At 40.8% G+C, this 15417-nt stretch overlaps 1 protein-coding gene and 1 pseudogene across 2 annotated transcripts in view; one reads left to right on the top strand and one right to left on the bottom strand.

The window, feature by feature from the left end:
* Positions 1-14228, bottom strand: part of FGL1 (fibrinogen like 1) — a 34549-nt gene extending 20321 nt beyond the window's left edge. The window contains exons 1-2 of one of the 2 annotated variants that reach the window (XM_035270182.3): positions 14137-14228; positions 1465-1544 (exon numbers count right to left, since the gene is read on the bottom strand). In XM_035270182.3, the coding sequence (XP_035126073.2) occupies positions 1465-1527 (63 nt within the window). In that variant the 5' untranslated portion in view covers positions 1528-1544; positions 14137-14228. Of the gene's footprint in view, positions 1-1464; positions 1754-14136 lie in introns of those variants that run through there. The other variant, XM_002756897.7, reaches the window with a different exon arrangement.
* Positions 4127-5122, top strand: LOC100413003 (glyceraldehyde-3-phosphate dehydrogenase pseudogene; annotated as a pseudogene).
* Positions 14229-15417: the final 1189 nt, after the last annotated feature.

Raw genomic sequence — 15417 nt, 5'->3', positions numbered from 1 at the left:
TGGAATCGGCTTACACTACCATTATACAGATGATTTCCTGAAAACAGTCATTCAATTATAGTCAAATATATTTTCCAATTTATGCCTGCATAAATTGTTCCTATCTTTATGCACTACCTTGCATCATTCCATTGATATGAGGACCTCCTGGGTTCCAGGCACCCTGCTAGGCAGTCAGAACAGCACACTTAGATATCCTAATTCAGGCAAAGGGAAGAGGTACACTGCCTCCCTATAAAGGGCTATAAATTCTCACTATAAATTTCACGAAGACAAAAATCTGGCCTCAAAACTGAAGGTTATCTAATGATGGAGAAGCAATTGTAGTCTCCCCTCCCTCCCATCTCTAGGTTCAAATCATGGAACCTCTCCCAGCCATTTTTCTAGGATGATTCCTTCCTTCCTTCCTTCCTTCCTTCCTTCCTTCCTTCCTTCCTTCCTTCCTTCCTTCCTTCCTTCCTTCCTTCCTTCCTTCCCAGAGTCTTGCTCTGTGACTCAGGATGGAATGCAGTGGTGCAATCTCAGCTCACTGTAACCTCTACCTCTCTGGTTCAAGTGATTCTTGTGCTTCAGCCTCCCAAATAGCTGGGACTATACAGACTGCGTGCCACAACACCTGGGATTTTTAGTAGGGACGGGGTTTCACCACGTTGTCCATGCTGGTCTTGAACTCCTGGCCACAAGCAATCCAACCACCTTGCCCCCCACAAAGTGCTGGGATTACAGGCATGAGCCACTGTACCTGGCCTCTCTAGGATGATTTCTTATTCACTCTTGTTACTCTCTCCCTATCACTCAGATTTATCCTCTCTGAGAGAGTTATTTGCTTAGCACCTTGAATCACACAGGCTAAAAAATGAACAGCAAGAACGTTTTATGGTGTCTGAGTCCTATGTTGTTTTACAATAGTGGGGATCAGTTGTGATACTGTTAAATAGAGTGTACTATGCAATTTTAAAACAATTGAAGAGATCACAAGTATGCCCAATCTTTATGAGGCAGCTTATACATATCTAGTAAGCTTATTTAAAACCTAGGAGCTTTCTTTCTCCAAGAACTTTGAATGAATATTTTGTCTTTTTTATTCACAAATGGAGGACAAGACAAGTTCAGCATAATTACTTTCTAATAATCTGGCTAGTTTTACACTTTTCAATATTGAAAAACCCAAGGTCAATTTTAATTACTATGGACAGTTTCAGATTTCAATATTATATTCCAACCAAACAACTCCAGTAAATTTTAAAAAATGTTTTATATATTGTGAATACTTTTTATTAAAAAAAATGTAAAGCACTTTACAGTGCTGCTTTCCTATCTGTTGGGTGTTTCTACACCAGCCTCTTTCCTTCTCCCCTTTAGTTATTTCAATGACAAGTCACTATAGGTTTAATGCAAGATGAAAGAAACTTCAGGTAAAAGCAGGCATTATAAATATAATAATAGTTTTCACAATAAGCTTACCCAGACTTCCTTGCCCATTATCAGAGCAGTGGCGACAAGGATGAAACCGAACATATTTGCCATGTTCCCCCTTGAAAAAACTGCAAGAACAAAAAGAATTTCAAAAATGTCTCAACCTTGAATTTTTCATGAGACCAGAGTTCAGACTTAAGCAGGTCCAGGAAGTTGGATGTAGCTGCAGGCCAACCCTAGTCTTAGAGTCACCGAGGAAATTCTCCCAGACTTCCCGAGCCTCTCACTGCACAGAATGACATTCAGTGTTAACCAGAATTGAGCCTGTTCTATCACTAAAACAGAGGAAGGGCTCTGGTTCTTTTTGAGGTTCCAATGTGCTGCTTGTGTAATGCTGTGGAAAGGCACAGAAGCATTTTAATCAGTTACCTAATGTTACACAACAAGGAAGTGACTCAGTTAAAATACGGACACAGGTCTCTCTGCTTACGGAGCCCGAGTCTTTTTCTCCCTGTGTTGCTCAGGCTGGTCTCAAACTCCTGGGCTCAAGGAATCCTCCTGCCTTGGCCTCTCAAGGTGCTGGGATTACAGGTGTGAGCCACTGCCTAGAATAAGATTCTTGAAAACACAGATCACGCCTTGCCAATTTTGGTATCCTTAGCATTTAACTCACGTGGTGACCCCAATAACTGTTGTTGCCTCTGCAGAATCAGGAAGTAAGATCCTTCTCAGAGTGGAAAATGTGATTTCCTTGCTTTGAACTGCAGTCTGTTTATACTGACACACTTTCCTCTTTTATGGGAAAACAAAGGGCTAAGTGTGGTTTTGAAGGTAAGAGTTAAGAAGGAGTTGGGGACTTCTGGTTGAACTGAACACATGAATGTAGTGTTTGCCTTCTCACAAAGCCCACTAGAAAATGAGAAAAAGTGTAAAAGATGCAAATTGACAAAGTCAAAGAGAAAGGGAAAGAACAGCAAGCGTGCAAGGTCAGCATGTTGGTGGGTGAGAAAAAGCACGCGGAGGCCTGGTGCAGTGGCTCACACCTGTAATCCCAGCACTTTGGGAGGTTGAGGCGGGCAGATCCCTTGAGGTCAGGAGCTGGAGACCAGCCTGGCCAACATGGCGAAACCCCATCTCCACCAAAAATACAAAAATTATCTGGGTATGGTATGGTGGCTGGTGCCTGTAATGCCAGCTACTTGGGAGGCTGAGGCAGGAGAAATGCTTGAACCCAGGAGTGAAGGTTGCAGTGAGCCAAGATCACACCATTGTATTCCAGCCTGGGTGACAGAGTGAGGCCCTATCTAGAAGGAAAATAAATGAGAGGGAAGGGAGGGGAGGGGAGGAGAAGAGAGGGGAGGGGGAAGGGGGAGAGGGGAAGCAGGAAGAGGGGAAGGGAGGGGAGCAGAGGATAGGAGAAGGGAGGGGAGGGGAGGGGAAGGGAGGGAAGGGAAGGGGAACCTAGAGATGAAAGGGAGGGACGGGGAAGGAGGGGGAAGGGAAGGGAAGGGAAGGAAAGGGGAACCTAGAGATGGAAGGGAGGGGAGGGAAAGGGTGGAGAAAGGAGGGGAAGGGAGGGGAAGGGTAGGAGAGGGGAGGGGAAGGGGGAAGGGATGGGGAGCAGAGGGAAGGGGAGCCTAGAGATGGAAGGGAGGGGAGGGGAAGGGAGGGAGAGGGAAGGGGAAAAGGAAGGGAGGAGAGGGGAGCAGAGGGAAGGGGAACCTAGAGATGGAAGGGAGGGGAGGGGAAGGGAGTGGGAGGGAAAAGAGAAAAGGAAAGAAGAGAAGGTGAGTAGGGGAGTTGGCAAAGCAGCAGCGGACAGGAGCGCCATGAGAAGTGGGAGAAGTCACATTGCAACACCCTGGGTGGGTTCTGGATTGGAGGCATTGGTGGCTTGGAAATGAAGTTACAGGCAAATGACTTGACAGTCAGATCCTCACCTAAACCCTAAGCAGCCAGGGGAATGCTGCTTCTCCTACTCTTTCAGTCTATGGAAGATTTACTTCCTATTAAGATTGCCGGGAGGTGCTCCAGGTGGCATGACAGCCGAAGTGGGGGAGGGCAGAAGAGAGCCACTGTTCGAAAAGGGTGAGGCTTTCCCAGGCTACTTCTCTTGCAGCCGGGCAGCCGGCTCTACACCGTCCCTACCACTTTCCAGGCCAGAGAACATGGGATTCCTCCCTGGAGGAACGCAGAGCTTCACAGAAAAGATCTTCAGAGACTGATACTGGGGATTCTCCATCAAAGGAGCCTTTTCCTTGACTGACCACTCTCCAAAGAAGCCCACCGGTTGGCAAGCCTCCTTCGTGCACCGGGGAGAGGTATAAAAGGTACAGGCACATTCGTTTGCTTATTTCTTTCAATGTAAGTCTTCTTTCTGAAGAGAGGCATACTTTACATTTCATTCTCTGTCCACATCAAGCAGTCTAAAGAGAAACACCAAATTTCTGTATTACAACACTGGACAGAAATTCGTAGAATAGCAATCAGTCCTGATTTAACTCTTCCTCCTAACACTGTGGAAAAGTAACCAAGATGGGCCGGTGAGGAGGCTCACGCCTGTAATCCCAGCACCAGGCAGGTGGATTATCTGAAGTCAGGAGGCGAAACCCCATCTCTACTAAAAAAAAGAAAATACGGCTCTCTGCTCCTCCTGTTGGACAGACAGCCGCATCTGTCTCCCACCGTCAGCCGCAGCCCTGAGACACCCATGGGAAAGGTGAAGGTCGGAGTCAACGTTTCTGGTCGTATTTGGCGCCCGGTTACCAGGGCTGCTTTTAACTCTGGTAAAGTGGATACTGTCACCATGAATGACCCCTTTGTTGACCTCAAATACATGGTCTACATGTTCCACTATGATTCCACCCATGGCAAATTCCATAGCACCGTCAAGGCTGAGAACGGGAAGCTTGTCATCAATGGAAATCCCATCATCATCTTCCAGGAGCGAGATCCCTCCAAAATCAAGTGGGGCAATGCTGGCGCTGAGCACGTGGTGGAGTCCACTGGCGTCTTCTCCACCAAGGAGAAGGCTGGGGCTCACTAGCAGGGGGGAGCCAAAAGGGTCATCACCTCTGCCCCATCTGCTGATGTCCCCATGTTCGTGATGGGCGTGAACCATGAGAAGTATGACCACAGCCTCAAGATCATCAGCAATGCCACCAACTGCTTAGCGCCCCTAGCCAAGGTTATCAGTGACAACTCTGGTTATCGTAGAAGGACTCATGACCACAGTCCACACCATTACTGCCACCCAGAAGACTGTGAATGGCCCCTCCAGGAAACTGTGGCATGACGGCCACAGGGCTCTCCAGATCAACCCTGCCTCTACTGGCGCTGCCAAGGCCATGGGCAAGGTCATCCCTGAGCTGAACAGGAAGCTCACTGGCATGGCCTTCTGTGTCCCCACTGTCAGCGTGTCAGCGGTGGACCTGACCTGCCATTTGGAAAAACCTGCCAAATATGACGACATCAAGAAGATGGTGAAGCAGGCGTCGGAGGGCCCCCTCAAGGGCATCCTGGGCTACACCTAGCACCAGGTGGTGTCTTCTGACTTCAACAGTGACACCCACTCTTCCACCTTCGATGCTGGGGCTGGCATTGCCCTCAACGACTACTTTGTCAAGCTCATTTCCTGGTATGACAATGAATTTGGCTACAGCAACAGGTGGTGGACCTCATGTCCCACATGGTTTCCAAGGAGTAAGACCCCTGGACCACCAGCCCAGTGAGAGCAGGAGAGGAAGAGAGGCCCTCACTGCTGGGGAGTCCGTGCCACACTGAGTCCTCCACCACACTGAATCTCCCCTCCTCAGTTTCCATGCAAATCCCTTGAAGAGGGAGGGGCCTGGGGAGCCCCACCTTGTCATGTACCGTCAATAAAGTCCCCTGTGCTCAGCCAAAAACAAACAAACAAACAAAAATTAGCCAGGCATGCGCTAGCATGCCTGTAATCACAGTTACTCAGAAGACTGAGGCAGGAGAACTGCTTGAATCCAAGAGGCAGAGGTTTGAGGGAGCCAAGACTGCGCCACTGCACTCCAGGTGACAGAATGAGACTGTCTAAAAATAAATGAATGAATGAATGAATAAATGAATAACCAAGATGTATAGAAAGAGATGAAGTGCTGAGTAAATCACACACCTAAATGAGATAAAACACAAGAATACCTACAATACTCGTTACAGAAAAGCCCTATAAGTGTCCCTAGATCCAGCCTGGCACAGTGGCTCATGCCTGTAATCCCAGCACTTTGGGAGACCTAGGCAGGTGGATCATCTGAGGTCAGGAATTCAAGACCAGCCTGGCCAACATGGTAAAATTCCGTCTCTGCTAAAAACACAAAGAAATTAGCTGGTGGCAGGCACCTGTAATCCCACTACTTGGGAAGCTGAGGCAAGAAAATCGCTTGAACCCGGAAGGCAAAGGTTGCGGTAAGCCGAGATTGCGCCGCTGCACTCCAACCAGGGCGACAGTGTGACACTCTGTCTCAAAAACAAAAAGTATCTCTAGACCCATTTTTCCAGTAAAGTTATCCTTTTAAACATACAATATAATTTGTAGCAACAATTTATAAGAACTCTGTCATTTCACTCTTATTATCTTAGTAAATATTTTTCTTTAAAATTCAATCATATATTGAGTATGTACCTACATTAGGACCAGTGATAGAAATGGTAGATATTTTTATATGTAACTTATTAAATATATTCAATTAAAATATTTGCTTATATTGAAAATAGAGAAAATTAACTTTGTGACATTTAAAACGTTTACCAAGTGAAAAAGAGACACCCTCTGTGTATTTTTATAAAAGGTAAAATGAGGTGAGAACAGCACTGCAAAGGAACAGAATTAATGAACAAATTAGAAGAAAAGATGATTAGCTTTGCTATCAATTAATATTTGCTAATTAATATAATAAGCTTGGAATTATTTAAGGAACACTTTTCTAGGTCACCTTTATTATTGTCATGAAAGATAAAAATCATTTTCTTTAAGATACCAACACCGACTGCACTAAGAGGCTCGTTTACAATGCGATGGTGTTCTAAACCTCGTATTCGCAGGTGTCAAGATTATGTCTACGAATTAAGAAAATTTCAAGTTGAAATAAATACTCTAAACCAAAGACGTCTGGTGTTATCAGCAAACACATCTTCCTTCTGATCCCGGGGGTAGTTTCATGTTTTCTTTTTTCTGGAAGTTTTTAGGAACACCCCTGATTCATTGTGGCTGAATTTTTTCAACATTGAATAATACAAAGGATTATATCAGTTACAAATCAGTAGTCAATAATTTTATTGAGACGTAAAAACTATCCATTTAAACTGAATTACAGTAGGAAGATATATGTGTAAAGAAGGCTTAGAAAAACATAATAATAAACCAGGATGAGATTATCTCAAGTATGTATTTTTTATTTTTAAGGAAAGTTTCAAAAATTGAATGGATTCTAGTCTTCTAATCCCTGTCACCAAAAAATTACTGACCTACATATAGCACGCTTCAGTGTCTTTTCTTCACAATTAGAGAATAATATTTTAATAATGACACAGAATAATTGCTAAATGGGCTTGTTGGGACAATTACTCTACTTCCATAAAGATGCCAAGCAGCCTGCATGGCCTGGGGCATTATATAAAAATGGATTAGCCGACTAAGTGTGGTGACTCATGCCTGTAATCCTAGCACTTTGGGAGGCCGAGGCGGGTGGATCACGAGGTCAACAGATCAAGACCATCCTGGTCTACATGGAAACCCCCGTCTCTACTAAAAATACAAAAAATTAGCTGGGCATGGTGGCACGTGCCTGTAATCCCAGCTACTCAGGAGGCTGAGGCAGGAGAATTGCCTGAACCCAGGAGGCGAAGGTTGCCGTGAGCCGAGATCGCGCCATTGCACTCCAGCCTGGGTAACGAGCGAAACTCCGTCTCAAAAAAAAAAAAAAATTGGGTTAGCCATTCAGGTAGAATGTACTTCTGCAAGGCTGCAATATTACCTTTAAGGGTCCATCAAGAGGAGAAGGGTTACTTCCATAAGTCTAACATGTGGACTGGAAAAATAAGGCATACTCATCTGAAACCATACTGTGTTTGTGTTTGGACATCACTGAACACTCTGCCAAACTTTGGCTGGGCATGGAGACTCACGCCTGTAATCTCAGCATTTTGGGAGGACGAAGTGGGAGGAGCACCTGATGTCAGGAGTTTAAGACCACCAACATGGTGAAACCCCATCGCTACTAAAAATACAAAAATTAGCCAGTGTGGTGGTGCACGCCTGTAATCCCAGCTACTTGGGAAGCTGAAGCATGAGAATCGCTTGACCCTGGGAAGCAGAGGTTGCAGTGAGCTGAGATTGTGTCACTGCATTCCAGCCTGGGTGACAGAGCAAGACTCCGTCTCAACCAACAACAACAACAACACCCCAAAGCACTCACTACCAATATTTAATTGGCCATTTATTTTATTTCATTAGTCTCACAATGCAAATAAGAAAGTAAGCACGGGGATGCTTATGATTTGCCTAAGACCATGCAACCTCTGGAGATACACTCTGGAAATATCCCCCAGATCACCTGAACCTCTTTCCTTATTGCCTAGTTAATCCTTTCTTATTGTATTAGGTTGAACTATAAGAAATGGCAGATGTTTGAACATTTCTGACTTAGAAAAATGGCAATTTTATTGCTTTAAATTAATGCATATTGGTTAGATAGGAAGAACACACTTGAAATCATTATAACCATTTATACTAAAACAAATGCCAAAAAAGATAGGTTCAAAACATACTGTTTGTGGCTTACTTGATAAGAGAGAACAAATTGGCAACAATCTGTTTTTATGTCAATGCTGCCTCCCGTGTTAATACATTAATACGTGCCACTTAAAATAGGTTTAAAAAATTGCTAACACATCATCAACACATGGAATGTCATGGTTTTCCCATCAGCTAATCTTCAGGATGCCTTTAGGAGAAATTACATTTATTTTTTACTAAAGGAAGCTAAAATAGTGAAGCAAAAAACTTTCCTGAGGAAAGACTCTACATTCAAAATTTATACAACATCTTAATCACGTCTCACCATCTCCATTGCTACTGTCTGGCCCAAGCTACCATTAGAAGATTCCAATGTTGCTTGGCATGGTGACTCATAGCTATAATCCCAGCACTTTGGGAGGCCGGGGTGGGTGGATCACTTGAGGTTGGGAGTTCGAGACCAGCCTGACCAACGTGGAGAAACCCCATCTCTACTAAAAACAGAAAATTAGCCGGGCGTGGTGGCAAATGCCTGTAATCCCAGCTACTCGGGAGCCTGAGGCAGGAGACTCACTTGAACCTGGGAGGCAGAGGTTGTGGTGAGCCAAGATTGCACCATTCCCTCCAGCCTGGGCAATAAGAGCAAACCTTGTCTGAGAAAACATCCCCCCGCAAAAAAAAAAAAAAAAAAAATACCAAAACGGGAAGAAAGAAGATTCCATTGTTGCAAACCAGAACTTTTTTTAGAGTTACAATGAGACAGCATTCTAAACTGAGCCTTTCCTGTGCAAACCAGGATATGTGGTTATCCTCCAATGAAGCATTACATAATCTGTGAACATCCACCTCCCTAATACACCTCCTTTCACATTATTTTTGCTTGCCACATAGGCCTCTTTGGCATTTTTGGAACACACTGAAATACACAGACCTCTCAGGGCAATTGCATTTGATTTTCTCTCTATCTGGAATACTTTTCTGAAAATCTATGAGGTTTGCTCCCTCACATCTTTCAGGTCTTTGCTCAGGTATTCTCTTCCCAGAGATACCTTCCCTGACTACATCTGAAATAACAACTGCCCCCCATTGTATTTGTCCGTTCTCATGGTCCTATAAAGAACTGCCCGAAACTAGGTAATTTATAAAGGGAAGAGGGTTAATTGACTTACAGTTTGCCATGACTGGAGAGGCCTCAGGAAACTTACAATCATGGCGGAAGGGGAAGCAAACAAGTCCTTCTTCACATGATGGCAGGAAGGAGAAGTGCCGAGCAAAACGGGGAAAGCCCTTTATGAAACCACCAGATCTGAGGAGAACTCACTCGCTATCATGAGAACAGCATGGGGGTAACTACCCCATGATTCAGTGATCTTTCTCCCGGTCCCTCCCACCACATGTGGGATTATGAGAACTACAATTCAAGACGAGATTTGGGTGAAGACACAGGTAAACAGTATTACCCACACATTCCATATCTCTATTACAGTGGGTTAGATTTCTTCTCAGCACTCATCACCAAATATAATGAAATATGATAATATATGTGTTTATTGTCTACCTGCTCCATCTACAATTGAACCTAGCCTAGGTACCAACAGCATATCTATTGAATAGATATAGATGAAACTATATATAATACATATAGCCCCTCAACTCTTGGTGCTTACAGGGCTATATCTATTATATACACTGCCATACCCTAATGCTGGGTGGATAGTTAGGTACTGTACTAGTTTCTTAAGGCTGCTGTAACAAATAACCATAATCTGAGTGGCCTAAAACAAGAGTCTATTATCTCACAGTTCTGGAGGTTACAAGTCCAAAATGAAGGTGAGCAGGGTCATGCTTCCTTCAAAGGCTCTAGGAGAGAAAATCCTTTAAGGCCTCTTCTGGCATTTCGTGGTTGCCAGCAATTCCTGACATCCTTTGACTTGTGGCACTATCACTCCATTCTCTGACACCATCTTTACATGGCGGTCTTTCTTCCGTATGTCTCTATTGCCAAATTTCCCTCTTCATATAAGGACATCAGTCATTGGGTTAGGGTCTACCCTAATCCAATGTGACCTCATCTTAACTTGGTTCCATCTACAAAGACCCTATTTGCAAATGAGGTGACATTCACAGGTAATAAAAGTTAGGAATGAATATATTTTGGGGGGCACAATTGAACCTAGCGCAGGTACCAACAATATACCTATTGAATAGATGATAAGAAACTGTGTAAATCTAAATCAGAGTTGAAGAACTTCCTAATATCTAGTATTGTAATTTTACAGTTGCTTATCAGAGATCAAATTCTTTTGTGTCTGTTAAATTTATAAGATGTCTTTATCAGATTCCCTCCATCTTCACCCTTCCAACAACAAAAATAACTAAGAACTTATAAAGAAACTATGCTTTTCATAGTTTTCTGTGATTCGCAAATATGTAATGTTGATATGTGATAGCTTATTTTGGTTTTAAAAGAGATATTTGGATTTATAAAATCCCAAAAGAAAATATATAACTGAAAACACAATACTAACATATTTAAAAGTTGGCTACATAAGCGGGCTAAGGCCATATCATAGCTATCTCAAAATAAGTTTTTAGTTTGACTCATGTTTTCAGTTGGCAATAAATATATTTTTGAGCAAAACTACAATAGCTGTGTTATTTTTTAAATTTGCACCCTCGTGTCCTAATTTTAAAATTCATCACAAAAGGAAAAAAATAAATGCCTTTCTGCAAATAGATATTTTAAAAATATAATTAATTGGATAGTCACAGACATACAATCATAAAGCATTTTTCATGTTACAGAAAATAAGAAAAAAATATTTTATTATAAGCAAGAAAAAGAAAATAAAGGTGGAAAACAAAGTGTTTTTAAAAAGCATATAAACAGATTTTAGAAACAGAAAACCTTATTCCCCGAGGATAGGCCATGCAGACAAAACATAATTAAAGGAAGTGAGGTCATTCAGTAAAGTATCATCAACACTAGAGGAAATGAGGCTCAGAGAGGAAAAATTATTTGCCTAAAGAAATAAAAGAGACTTTCACTAAGCATATTCACACTAGTCTGGGAAATTAGTATAACAATATGACATGAATACCACTTATTTGTGACTCCCAACTCAAATTTTTCTTCTGACTGAAAAGAACCAATGCATTTAATGGATTACTGATTAGGATTTTTCTTTGATGAATGAAACTGCTAAGTATCAGTGGTAAAAATAATGTCCTCTTTTTCTTACATGACAGGAAACAAATCTTCATTATTTTAATCCAACCCCAGATAATATTCAGGAGTCAAAAATTAAAAGGTAAGAAATGTCTGTACCTTCTAGACTTTGCTTTAATGCTATCCGTTGAAATTATCTTTTTTATTTGGTTCCAGTTTTCCTATGCTTTTGTGGGATCAAGTACTTTATTTCAGAAATGAATAAATTAGCTTAAAAAGTTAGAGCTGGCCAGGCGCGGTGGCTCAAGCCTGTAATCCCAGCACTTTGGGAGGCCGAGGCAGGAGGATCACGAGGTCAAGAGATCGAGACCATTCTGGTCAACATGGTGAAACCCCGTCTCTACTAAAAATACAAAAAATTAGCTGGGCATAGTGGCGCGTGCCTGTAATCCCAGCTGCTCAGGAGGCTGAGGCAGGAGAATTGCCTGAACCCAGGAGGCGGAGGTTGTGGTGAGCAGAGATCGCGCCATTGCACTCCAGCCTGGGTAACAAGAGCGAAACTCCGTCTCAAAAAAAAAAAAAAAGTTAGAGTTTAGGCAGGCATGGTGGCTCACGCTTGTAATCCCAGCATTTAGGGAGGCCAAGGCGGGCAGATCACTTGGGTCAGAAGTTTCAGACCAGCATGGCTAACATGGTGAAACTCCATCTCTACTAAAAATACAAAGAAAATAGTCGGGCTTGGTGGTGCACACCTTTAATCCCAGCTAGTCTTGGTTGGCTGAAGCATGAGAATCGCTGGAACCCAGGAGGCGGGAGGTTACAGTGAGGTGAGATCACACCACTGCACTCGAGCCTGGGTGACAGAGTGAGACTCCGTCTCAAAAAACAAACAAACAACAACAAACACTTAGAGCTTAAAAAAATTGTTTTCTTATTCCAATGTTTGATTCTGGCTCTTGCATAAATGATAGCATGTTTTGAAAATGTTTTGGGAGATGCACCTATGTCTAACATATAATTTTACCTATGCACACAGTATACATATGTGTATGTATGTACATAAAATTATTATATATAATGATGTGTATATTATATATTATATATATTATATGATGTAAGATATATAAATATTGCTTAGCAATATTTGGTAAAAAGAAATAAAGGGCGAATGAAAATGTTTTGACAGGTCTCTGTCTCTTGATGTCCTGAAATATTCATCTCATTGCCATTAAAATAATCAAATAATCAAATAAAAAATGCAGACCCTAGTCTGGCAGTATATAAACAAGAAAGCATTTCAAAATGTCATTATGTAATTTTGAGAAAGTCATTATATTACTTTGACTAACTTTAGAATAAGTGGTCAAACTGACTGAGAATATCTTAAGTCCTCTAAAATTGCCCATTTTCCTCATTTGTAAGTCTAACCAACATTCTCTATAATATTGAAGAAATGCTAGGTATTAAGACATTTGCTTCGAAACTCTGGTCTCCATCATTCATTATAGTAAACCATTATTTATTCTGCACTTCTGGTTTTCAGTAAAGTTGTATCAAATTATTCTGTTCATTTACTGCACAATTAGTTGACTTCTTTTATAATATTTTTGCTTTGGGCAGTTTCAAACCTTTTAATTATCATAAAATTAAAATTGTTCTCCAATGGCTGTTCTTTGGTGGACTATATTATTTGACATAAATGATTTTAATGCTCTAAATTCTAATTTCTTCCCGATTACATTTTTTAAAAAGTATTTAATTAATTACACTGCATTAAATTTAAAGACAAACACATTAAATTTGTAAATGAAAAGTTCAACAGGTAATATGTAAGTTTTAAAAAGAGATACAAAAGTATATTAGTAGCATGTAAACATTTCAAAATGTATGTTTTAAGCAAGCCATTTTAAAATGATACATAAAAGAAACAACTTTCGGAGGCCAAGGAGGGTGGATCACGAGGTCAAGAGATCGAGACCATCCTTGTCAACATGGTGAAACCCCGTCTCTACTAAAAATGCAAAAAAAATTAGCTCGGCACAGTGGCGCGTGCCTGTAATCCCAGCTACTCAGGAGGCTGAGGCAGGAGAATTGCCTGAACCCAGGAGGCGGAGGTTGCGGTGAGCCGAGGTCGCGCCATTGCACTCCAGCCTGGGTAACAAGAGCGAAACTCCGTCTCAAAAAAAAAAAAAAAAAAAAAAAAAAAAGAAACAAAAAGGAAGGAAAAAGTTATTGAAGGAAGTCTGTTTAACAAGTTAGCATTCACAAATGGACTATAACCTTAATGTAAGACAGTGAGTTAAAAATTTACCCATAAACACGAGCTTAGAGACTCCTTTTAAGCTATTTCCTTCCAATTTTTTGTCCTTTTTCTGAAAATAACTACAACTGTGACTTTGTATTTTTATTAAGAATTCATACTCACTGAAAGTCTTAAAAAGTTAAATACATTTGATCCCTAATAAATGAAATAAAGAAAAACGTTTCTGAAGTTTTTACTTTTGAAGTGAAAATTGTCATATGGTTCATTTTATTTTTAATATTTTATAGTGAAAATGCAAACCTGTCATTTGCCACAAACTCCCATACAATTCATTCAAAATATAAAGGAAATAGAAAAGATATATAATTCTAAATCTCTACTCCAAGTTGCAGAAGCAGACTTCTTGCTAGTTAACCTGACTTCTGCAGAAGCTAATGGCTGTTACTTGAGTTTTGGTTACTATGATACCTGTGGAATAAATTAGCATCATTTCAAGCATGTCCAAAATGCAGAGACATTAAATACCTTGCCAAAGTCAGAAATGAGCCAGAGATCCAGCTCAGGCTCTGTCCAGACACCCTGCTTCCCGGTATCCTCTAACTGCATTCAGAATTTGTAATTATTTCTCCATGATTTGATTAGATATAGGGACAATGTTGATTCTGGCTTCAATCCAGAAACAGACGTGGAGATTTAAGGGCAAATCTCAACACTCTGACATTTTCCCTTTTTCCCCATTTGTATGACATTTTTGTGAAAGATCCAATAATATATCTTTATAAAAAATATATTTTAAAACTTATTATAATATTCATTCAGAGGGTTTTTGTACTTTTACTTCAATAATGTTTCATTGAAGATTAAGTAAAATCAAAGTTCAGCTGAAACATTGCTTTGTATTAAGCATTAACGTAATAACATTTTACCTATAAATATATGAATTAAAATGTCATCTCAACTAAAATATGGAGATAAGCCAAATTTTTCCTTTTAAAAAAAGAGGTGGGTTAATAATTGCCAAGATGAAATGGTCAGTTTATTTGCCCTCTAAGAAAAACAAAAGTAGTCCCTGAGGTGCAAAATTGTGAAATTTAACTGGAAGCGTCAATTATACTCTGGACAAATTGTTCCTTTTGTTTTAAAATCCTCTAGAAGATTTTCTAATGTGTGATAGGTGCCTGTTAGCTCCATTAATCATATTGTGTAACAGTTTCATATTGGAAATCCATGTTTATCATTTCTTCTTTCCTTCTGATGTAACACAAGCAGCCGTTTGCCAGTTGTCCTGTGGTCCCTATTTATTCACTCAGATTCCAGTAAAATACCAGAGTTGTGTTTTCTTTCTGTTCTTTGATGTTTACTTGACTCAAGAACTGATGATGTTTGGCCTTCCCATTAAAGATTTTCCTGTCCTTCACTCAGACATTTTAAAGATTATTAAGGGAAAGGTAATCCTATTGACTTACTGGAAAGAAGAGGAAGAAAAAAAGCCAGTTATGCTGAACTGATTTGCACACATGCAGAAGAAGTGGAAATTATACATTCATAATTGTAGAGAATTCAAGATGCTAATGTCAATTTCAAAAGTAAAAATATGGAATTATTTAGCTAATTCGATAATTACCTCTGTGGTAAGATGATATATTTTGAAGTACAAATCTGTCTTTCCTTTTTGTATGGCTTTTGCTTTCTCCCCATTCAAGCAATAATTTAGGCTTGTGTTCATTTCCTCACTGGAGGGGATATAATATTAACAGCAGCTAACACGTGGTACACTTATCATGTGCTAAACATGGTAATTATATC

This window comes from Callithrix jacchus, chromosome 13, assembly GCF_049354715.1.
Source record: "Callithrix jacchus isolate 240 chromosome 13, calJac240_pri, whole genome shotgun sequence".
Classification (NCBI taxonomy): domain Eukaryota; kingdom Metazoa; phylum Chordata; class Mammalia; order Primates; family Cebidae; genus Callithrix; species Callithrix jacchus.
Note: the sequence above shows the minus strand (reverse complement) of the source record. Positions and strands in the feature narration are given on the sequence as shown.